This window comes from Heterodontus francisci, chromosome 36 (assembly GCF_036365525.1).
Source record: "Heterodontus francisci isolate sHetFra1 chromosome 36, sHetFra1.hap1, whole genome shotgun sequence".
Taxonomy (NCBI): domain Eukaryota; kingdom Metazoa; phylum Chordata; class Chondrichthyes; order Heterodontiformes; family Heterodontidae; genus Heterodontus; species Heterodontus francisci.
This window is the reverse complement of record NC_090406.1, coordinates 45,917,548-45,927,765: the sequence shown is the minus strand read 5'-3', so window position 1 is coordinate 45,927,765 and position 10,218 is coordinate 45,917,548. Positions and strand designations below refer to the sequence as shown.

General features: G+C 49.2%; 1 protein-coding gene across 1 annotated transcript in view; it reads right to left on the bottom strand.

Annotated features, from left to right (window-relative positions):
• Positions 1-428: 428 nt before the first annotated feature.
• LOC137351415 (E3 ubiquitin/ISG15 ligase TRIM25-like) overlaps positions 429-10,218 on the bottom strand; it is a 48,100-nt gene continuing 38,310 nt past the window's right edge. The window contains exons 6-7 of the mRNA XM_068015861.1: positions 7,326-7,469; positions 429-2,317 (exon numbers count right to left, since the gene is read on the bottom strand). Of these exons, the coding sequence (XP_067871962.1) occupies positions 1,773-2,317; positions 7,326-7,469 (689 nt within the window). The 3' untranslated portion in view covers positions 429-1,772. The remainder of the gene's footprint in view (positions 2,318-7,325; positions 7,470-10,218) is intronic.

Below are 10,218 nucleotides of genomic sequence, written 5' to 3'. Positions count from 1 at the left end.
CCGAAGACTTCTGAACCTCCTGCCTCTTCCTAGTCTTCAGTGTGAACCTTATTCCTCTTTTCTACTTCGTTATGCTGGTGCCCATCCACCCTGGCAATTTAGTTAAAACCCTTCCAACCACACAAGTGAATCTTCCCATGACGGCATTAGTCCCAGTCCTACTGAGGTGCAACCCATCCCTTTTGAATAGGTACGTCCTGCCCCAGAACTGGTCCCAATGACCTAAAAATCTGAAGCCCTCCGTCCTGCACCATGCTCATCCACGCATTTCATTGACACTTCATTGGCTATGAAGCGCTTTGGGATGCCCTGAAGTCATGAAAGATGCTATATAAATGCAAGTCTTTCAAAAATGTTTAGAAATCAAGTTTTTAAATACAACAGATGCTTTATGTTTTAAAATTGCAAAACGTTTAACATTTCAGCAGTTTCTTAGTTCATTAGCAACAATACCCGAGATTAACATTGGAACTCAGGCCATTCCATAACAGAATAAGCATGTAACAGGCACAACACTGGTATCTGAGGAATTGCTAAACAAAGCGTTCCACAGGCACTAAGAGATTGCAGAAAATATCATCACCATTTTAGGATTTTACAGATTCCAGCACAAGATCAGCAGCCAACAGATATGAGCTTCAGAATCAAGGAAAGCTAGGTCAGGAGTACAGAACAGAGAGCCTAGTGGGACTCGCCATCATCAATGCAAAACTGTCAAGATGTTGAAGTAGGGGGTCAACCAGAGAAGGAAAGTCAAAACACTCAAGTGCTGAAGGAATTGGAGAGTAAGAATATGGAATGTGGGAGGATACTGGGCTGGATTTTCATCCAGTTGGTGGGTTAGCAGTGACGCAAGACTTCTGCCCACGCATATGACAGCTCCAGTAGCCCACTAATATTTCCTCCCGGGTTCTTAACTGGGTGGGTGGAGCAGTGATACCCTTCCTCATTGGGGGCATTGAATTGTTTTTGCAGCTAATTAAAGGGGAGCCGTGACTTTATGGAAGCTGAGAGACACAATAACTGAGGGAGCAACTGTTTCAGGGGAGCTGGGTGAGTGGGAGTGGGGATGAGCAGCAAGAAGCAATCCCAGGATCTCAGATATGTCCATGGATATTTACTGGCTGAAGTAATCCCGAGAAAGGAATGACTGTTGGGGGAATGTAAGCAGAATATCCCATGAGGGTGGCTCAGGATGTCTGTGGGCCTTCACCAGCCCAAGAACTGGCACACAGGGCTACGGGAAGTGTCAATGACCTTACAAGGATGCCTAAGGTAAGTCAAGGCTCTGTTGGCAAACCATATCCTTTGCCAATCATACAGCCTTCACTCACCTCCTTACCCCTTGTAATCTTTCGCTGTCAGCAGCTGGATGTTAGGGAAACTTATGCAAAGGGCGACCTCTGCAAACTCTAAAGCACAATCTGAACTCATAACTTGCCTAGCCTGTCACAAGGGATTCTGCTAGTCTTGAAGGACACTTAGTTTAAAGGGATATTGCACCCGTACTTCTCATTGAGGTTGCTTAATGGGAACGCATTTTAATTACATTTAAAAAAAAAATAAAACAGGGAGTAAATATGTAAGTTGACAGGTTCAATAATAACATTGAAAAGGGAATTGGATAAATACTTGATGGGGGGAAAAATGTGCAGGGCTGTGGGGAAGAGAAAGAGGGGGTGAGATTTAAATGGGTAGCACTTTCAGAGAGCTGGCCCAGGCACGATGGGCCGCTTGGCCTCATTCTGTGCTGTACCATTCTAATATCGAAGCTATTTGAGGGTACATAGGGACAGAGATGTGGTAAAGTCACCAATCTGCAGGGCAGGATAGAGAGGTTCAGTGAATGTTTGATGCTGGAAGGTGTGTACCAGGGTGAGCTTCCTGTCGGACACACTGTAAAACAAGATTGTTCCAGCCTCAAAATCCACATACACTCCCACCCTGGAAATGTTTCCCACAGTTAGCTTGGTGTCGTTGTCATCATGAAGGGCCAAAACAGAGCCCACCAACGAGTAGAGACACCACGACTTGCAGTTCCTCCCCAGTAAACATTCGGATCCCTTGCCCTTGCGGCTGATGCTCCTGTAACAAAGCCCGACCTTCCACACGCCGCTGTCTCCCAGCACCTCCACCTCCCAGTAGGAGCGGCCGGCCTTCACTCCCTCGGCACACAGCAGCTGCTGGCAGCAGTCAAACCTCTCGGTATTCTTGGGTAGGGGCTGCCTCTTGGAGGACAGAGACAGAGTCCTGTTACCGTCAGACAGGATGAACTGGGAATGGGCTGTGCCAAGATCTGGAGTCAGCCTCTGTCCATCTGCGAACATAAGGAAACATGTGATTGCTCTCTGCCACTCTGCCCCTGGAGAATGGTCTGTGGATACCTCTGAACCGAACTGCAGTAAACTAATCCTGCACCATTCTGATACTTAAGTCATATTTATCTATTCTTTGTTGCACTTCTTAGTCTAAATGAATTTAAAGTATGAAGTAAAATAAGGTTGTTTGATTACACAGGATATAAGGCACAGAAACAGGCCCTTCGACCCAACGAGTCCATGCCAGCATGTATGCTCCACTCGAGCCTCTTCCCATCCTTCATCATTTAACTCTATCATTGTCACCCTCTATTCCCTTCTCCTGTATATGTTGGTCTAGCCTCTTCTTAAATGCATCTTTACTATTCACCTCAACCACTCCTTTTAGTAGTGAGTTTCACATTCTCACCACTCTCTGGGTAAAGAAGTTTCTTCTGAATTCCCTATTGGATTTCTTGGTGACTATCTTATATTGATGGCCTCTGGTTATGCTCTTCCCCACAAGTGAAAACATTCTCTCTCAGGCTGGAATTTACCCCGGCCACTGAGAGCAGGGTTGGTGGTGGTGAAGCGGTGTGGGGGGGGGGGGGGGTCGTAAAATGCAGTCGGGAAGTCCTTCGCCCGGAAGTCTGATGTCATAACATTGCTTCCACATTTTACGTGCAGTGGGAACCATGGAGGGCGGACTTCTCACCAAGACACAGCAGGAGATCAATTAAGGTAGTTTAAATGGCGGTTAACTAAAATTTTACAGTTTAGAAATTTATGAATGGTGCAGGGGAATCATGGGCTTCAGAGCGCCAGCTGTTTAAAGGAGGTGGCATGGAGGCGAGCTAGCTATACTGACAGCCAACGTGTGGTGGAAAGAAGGGTGGGGAGTGGAGGCCATTGCTGGATGACAACAGAAGATGGATGAAGATGGCAGCATCGAAGGGGGAGTGGGATTGGGGCTGTGTGAAGATGGCAGCACCAACAGGGGGAGCATGCTGCAAGGGTGACAGAGGGGGCAGTGGCACTTGCTCCCAAGGTGCCAGCCACGGAAAGGTCTTGGGGGAGGTGGCCTGCAAAGAATGCACATGACTAAGACACAGCCTACTTGCCATGGGCCTGACCCCAGTCTTCGTGGTCACTCCTGAGGAAGATGAGCAGCACAGAGGTAGGGAGGTCTAGGCATTGGCGGGGGCACAGCAGGTACACCAGGAGCAGCAGGAAGGCCAGCCTTTGGGTGGGCACACGAGGACAGGGCACAGAAGGGCACACTAGCAGCCTCGCGTACGAATAAAGACCTATTCACAAGACAGAGCCTACTGTACTTGGCTCAACTATCTGCAGATGTCCAAGTAGCAGTGTCAGTGCAGACTGAGGCTCTCCAGGGAGGCAGTCACCGATTTATACACTATGCTGCAGGATGAGTTGCGACCACGTGGTTTGGTGGACACCCAATGTCAGCTGCCCTGAAGATTACTGTGGCTCTGAACTTCTACGATTCTGGATCTTTCCTGGGATCCACTGAGGACATGAGTGGGATCTCACAGGGTATGGCCCATCGCTGCATCAAGGAGGTGAGCAATGCCCTGTTCAAGAGGGCCAGTGATTATGTGTGGTACCGAACCGACCCTGACAGTCAGGCCAAGAAGGCCATTGGCTTCAGGGCCATCAACTGCACGCATGTGGCCATCAAGGCTCCCGTGGACCAGCCAGTGGCCTTCATTAACAGGAAGGGCTTTCATTCCATCAATGTGCAACTGGTCTGCGACCACTGAAAGTGGATCCTTCAGATATCTGCATGGTTCCAGTTCCCAGGAAGCTGCCGTGACATCTGCATACTTTGGCAGTTCCAGGTGCCAGAGATGTTCCAGCCCTCCGCGTGTCTTCAGGGATGGATTCTCAGGGACAAGGACTACCACTGAAGACATGGCTACTGACGCCTGTGAGGAACCTTCGCACTACAGCGGAGGAGAGGTACAACACTAGCCTCGGCTTCACCCGAGCGATCATCAAGCAGGCCACTGATCTCCTGAAGATGCGATTAAGGTGCCTCGATCAGTCTGCTGGAGCCCTGCAGTATGCCCCAGCGAGGATTTCGAGGTGGTTTGCTGTGCTCTGCACAACCTAGCACAGCGAAGGTGGGAGGCCTTGAATAATGAGGACAGCATCGATTGCCACTGCTCATCTGATGAGGAGGATGTGGAAGAGATTGCTGAGCAGGTGGCACAGGATGAGGAATTCCTTGCACCAGAGGCAAAAGGAAATGAGAGATGCACAAAGGAGGCTCGGGAAAATCTCATACATACCCTTTTCTTGTTACCCTGATGCCCTTTCACATCAGTGCAATAAAAACTCACCTTTATGCGGACATGTTGTTGTCACCTTCATCTCACACTCCATTGCCGAACATCCAGGGTTACAGCACACAATGACAAAGCTAAAGAACTAACCTGATGCGGCCTACTCCAACACGATCAGCCCATTGAGGGAGCAAGGCTGTAGGTGACATGTAGCAAGGCAGCAAGAATGGAAAGGATGACCAACAGCAGTGACTCTAACATTTATTAAGTGGCACAACATAATAAAGCCTTAAAATGTACAAAGTCTAAACACCCATGAGCTCCAAGTGCAGCTAGGCGCTCTTCTTAACTCAATTACGTGTGCTCCTATATGGTGCCACCCCTGTGCTTGCAGCTGAGATGGAGCTAGGCTGCTGACTTTGCTATCCCTTGGCTTGGAATGACCTTGGTGGCTGCCCTCTGGCTGCCTGAGGCCTGGCGGGCCCCAGTATGCTGTGGAGCCTCTGCACAGGTACAGGACTCTGCTTTGTTGTTATAGGAACATAAGAACTAGGAGCAGGAGTAGGCAATTCAGCCCCTTGAGCCTGCTCCGCCATTCAATATGATCATGGCTGATCTCATCTCGGCCTCAACTCCACATTCCTGCCCGTTCTCCATAACCCTTCAACCCATTACTAATTAAAATCTGTCTATCTCCTCCTTAAATTTACTCAATGTCCCGGCATCCACCGCACTCTGGGGTAGTGAATTCCACAGATTCATGACCCTTTGAGAGAAGTAATTTCCTCATCTCTGTTTTAAATCTGCTACCCCTTAATACTAAAACTGTGATCTCTTGTTCTAGATTGTCTTCTCTCCGTTTACTTTGCCAATCCCCTTAATCATCTTATATACCTCAATTAGATCTCCTTTCATTCTTCTAAACTCTAGAGAGTAAAGGCCTAAACTGCTCAATCTCTCTTCATAAGACAAACCCCTCATCTCTGGAATCAATCTAATGAACCTCCTCTGAACTGCCTCCAGTGCAACTACATCCCTCCTCAAGTAAGGGGACCAAAACTATACGCAATACTCCAGGTGCGGTCTCACTAATGCCTTGTACGGTTGCAGCAACACTTTCCTACTTTTATACTCTATTCCTTTAGCAATAAACGACAAAATTCCATTTGCCTTCCTTATTACCTGCTGCACCTGCATACTAGTTTTCTGTGACTCATGCACAAGAACACCCAGATCCCTCTGCACCGAAGCACTCTGAAGTTTTTCACCATTTAGTTAATAATTTGCCTTTCTATTCTTCTGACCAAAATGGATAACCTCACACTTATCCACGCTAAACTCCATCTGCCAAATTTTGGCCCATTCACCTAACCTATCCATATCCATTTGTAAATTTCTTATTTCTTGATTGCAACTTACTATCCCACCTATTTTAGTGTCATCTGAAAATTTGGCTCTAGTACCTTCTATCCCTGCATCCAAGTCATTAATATAGATTGTAAATAGTTGGGGCCCGAGGACCAAACCCTATGGCTGCACAGTGGCGCAGTGGTTAGCACCGCAGCCTCACAGCTCCAGGGACCCGGGTTCGATTCCGGGTACTGCCTGTGTGGAGTTTGCAAGTTCTCCCTGTGTCTGCATGGGTTTTCTCCGGGTGCTCCGGTTTCCTCCCACAAGCCAAAAGACTTGCAGGTTGATAGGTAAATTGGCCATTATAAATTGTCAATCGTATAGGTAGGTGGTAGGGAAATATAGGGACAGGTGGGGATGTTTGGTAGGAATGTAGGGTTAGTATAAATGGGTGGTTGATGTTCGGCACAGACTCGGTGGGCCGAAGGGCCTGTTTCAGTGCTGTATCTCTAATCTAATCACCCCACTAGCTACATCTTGCCAACCAGAAAAGGACCCATTTATCCTGACTCTGTTTTCTGTTGGTTAGCCAATCCTCTATCCAAGCTAATAAATTGCCCCAACCCCATGTGATCTTACCTTGTGTATTAACCTTTTGTGTGGCCCCTTATCAAATGCCTACTGGAAGTCCAGATATACTACATCTACAGGATCCCCATTATCCACTTTACTTGTTACAGCTTCGAAGAACTCTAGCAAATTGTTGTAGCTACTGGAGATGCTGGGGTCACTGGCAGAGGGGCTGAGGAGCTGCTGTCTGCACCAGTTGCACCCCAGAGGTAGAAGGCAGCTGCTCCTCTTCCCTTGCAAGGCACACGTTCCTCCGTGCTGAACTGAGAAGCACGTGGGCCTGGTGGAGACTCCAGATGCCTCACCCATCTCGCCTTGCAGGGCTGCACGGAGCTCACAGACAAGGTGATGGCTTGCAGGTCTGTGCGCATCTCCGTCATCCACCGAGTGGCCTGCTGGATCTGGCTCTCCATGAGTGGAGAAAACCATGCATGCACATGCCTGAGACATGGCAGTACTCGTGGCCTGGATGGACTCCTCTGTTGTCCGCAGGAGTGCACATTGCCTCTGGCAGGTCCACCAGATCGTCCCTTACCTCTTGCTGCAACTCCAGCAGGTGCCGTGTTACCGACGATTCCAGAGGCATGTCATCACCCTGAGTCTTAGCATGGGCCTGACCTCCCACAGACCTGCGGCTGTCTGTGGCCTTGGCTGTCACAGCCTCTGTCAGCCGCTCAGGTGCGTCTGTGCTGTGCTCACCAGCTTGTGACCTTGAATCTAATCACGAACACATACCCACCAACATGAGAGTATCTGTGTTGGTAGAGGGTGCGAGGGAATGATGTGCTGGTATATGCTCTGAGGATTCCTCCTCCTTCTCGGATGTAGATGGCTGTCCCCCGGTTTCTTGACCCCCACATCCTTCGGGATTCCTGAGACCTACCTGAGAGAACACAAACATTTAGGAGTTCAGGGCTTCACATTTCCTCATTCCAACCATGCCTGATATGGAGCTGCACGTGTACAGTGCTGGACACTGAGAGCAGTGTACCTCATGTGTGGGCCTGATGCACCTTTGTGCCCTGCACCTGTTCATTCACTCTCCTTTAAATGACACTCTTGTTTCACCAGCAGCAATGACTCAGCCGCCCTGAAACGCAGCCAGTTGCAGGGCTTCATCCTCTGCCGGGGTTAGCACTCACAGATCTGGGAGGCCTCCACGAGTCTTGGGCCTCTCTTTATTGTTGTGTGCCCATTTCTCCTGCGAACAGAAGGAGGAAGACTGTTAGTTTCCTCACCGAGACTAGCACAGCACTAATGCTGGTGCCAGCCCTTTGGTCCATGATGTGGGGTCACGAATGCCTCCTTCATATGTCAGCTCTCGAGAGATCTTGCGGGGATCAGCAGAGACAGATGGGGCCTCTCTCCGAGACGCAGCCAGGCATCTGACAGGATCTGCTGTTGACTGACCCCCTTGCTAATGGCTGAGTGGTCACTCCGTCCCCACCTAGCACACCCTCTCGCATTGCCATATGCCAGCCCCAAAGTGGAACGCGGTAAGGGTAGGGTAGACAGTGATGTAGTGGTATTATCACCGGACTAGTAACCCAGAGACCCAGGGTATTGATCTGGAGACATGGGTTCGAATCCCACCACAGCAGAAGGTGGAATTTGAATTTAATTAATAAATATGGAATTAAAAGCGAGTCTAATGATGGTCATGAAACCATTGTCGATTGCTGTAAAAACCCATCTGGTTCATTAATGTCCTTTAAGGAAGGAAATCTGCTGTCCTTACCTAGTCGGGCCTACATGTGACTCCAGACCCACAGCAATGTGGTTAACTCTTACATGCCTCTTACATGCCCTCTGAAATGGCCCAGCAAGCCATTCAGTTGTATCGAACCGCTACAAAGTCAATAAAAAGTAATGAAACCGGATGGACCACCCGGCACGGACCTAGGCACCAGAAACAACAACAGCAAACCTAGCCCTGTCGACCCTGCAAAGTCCTCCTTACTAACATCTGGGGCTTTTGCCAAAGTTGGAGAGCTGTCCCACAGACTAGTCAAGCAACAGCTTGACATAGTCATACTTACGGAATCATACCTTACAGACAATGTCCCAGACACGGCAATCACTATCCCTGAGTATCTCCTGTCCCACCGGCAGGACAGACCCAGCAGAGGTGGCGGGACAGTGGTCTACAGTAGGGAGGAAGTTCCCCTGGGAGTCTTCAACATCGACTCCAGACCCCATGAAGTCTCATGGCATCAGGTCAAACATGGGCAAGGTAACCTCCTACTGATTATCACCGACTGCCCTCCCTCAACTGATGAGTCAGTACTCCTCCATGTTGAACACCACTTGGAGGAAGCACTGAGGTCGGCAAGGGCACAAAATGTACTCTGGGTAGAGGACTTCAATGTCCATCACCAAGAGTGGCTCAGTAGCACCATACTGACCGAGCTGGCCGAGTACTCAAGGACATAGCTGCTAGACTGGGTCTGCGGCAGGTGGTGGGGGAACCAACATGAGGGAAAAACATACTTGACTTTGTCCTCACCAATCTGCCTGCCGCAGATGCTTCTGTCCATGACTGATTTGGCAGTAGTGACCACCGCACAGTCCTTGTGGAGACGAAGTCCCGCCTTCACATTGAGGATACCGTCCATCGTGTTGTGTGGCACCGTGTTAAATGGGAAAGATTTGGAACAGATCTAGCAATGCAAAAATGGGCATCCATGAGGCGCTGTGGGCCATCAGCAGCAGCAGAATTGTACTCAACCACAATCTGTAACCTCATGGCCTGGCATAATCCCCACTCTACCATTACCATCAAGCCAGGAGACCAACACTGGTTCAATGAAGAGTGCAGGAGGGCATGCCAGGAGCAGCATCAGGCATACCTCAAAATGAGGTGTCAACCTGGTGAAGCTACAACCCAGGACTACTTACATGCCAAACTGCGTAAGCAGCATGCGATAGACAGAGCTAAGCGATCCCATAACCAACGGATCAGATCTAAGCTCTGCAGTCCTGCCACATCCAGCTGAGAATTGGACAATTAGACAACTAACTGGAGGAAGTGGCTCCACAAATATCCCCATCCTCAATGATGGGGGAGCCCAGCAGATCAGTGCGAAATATAAGGCAGAAGCATTTGCAACAATCTTCAGCCAGAAGTGCCGAGTTGATGATCCATCTCGGGCCCCTCCTGAAGTACCCAGCATCACAGATGCCAGACTTCAGCCAATTCGATTCACTCTGCATGATATCCATAAACGACTGAAGGTACTGGATACTGCAAAGGCTATGGGTCCTGACAATATTCTGGCAGTAGTACTGAAGACCTGTGCTCCAGAACTTGCTGCACCCCTAGCCAAGCTGTTCCAGTAAAGCTACAACACTGACACCTACCCGGCAATGTAAAAAATTGCCCGGGTATGTCCTGTACACAAAAAGCAGGACAAGTCCAACCCGGCCAATTACTGCCCCATCAGTCTACTCTCAATCATCAGTAAAGTGATGGAAGGTGTCATTAACAGTGCCATCAAGCAGCACTTGCTTAGCAATAGCCTGCTCAGTGATGCTCAGTTTGGGTACCGCCAGGGCCACTCAGCTCCTGACCTCATTACAGCCTTGGTTCAAACATGGACAAAAGAGCTGAACTCAAGAGGTGAGGTGAGAGT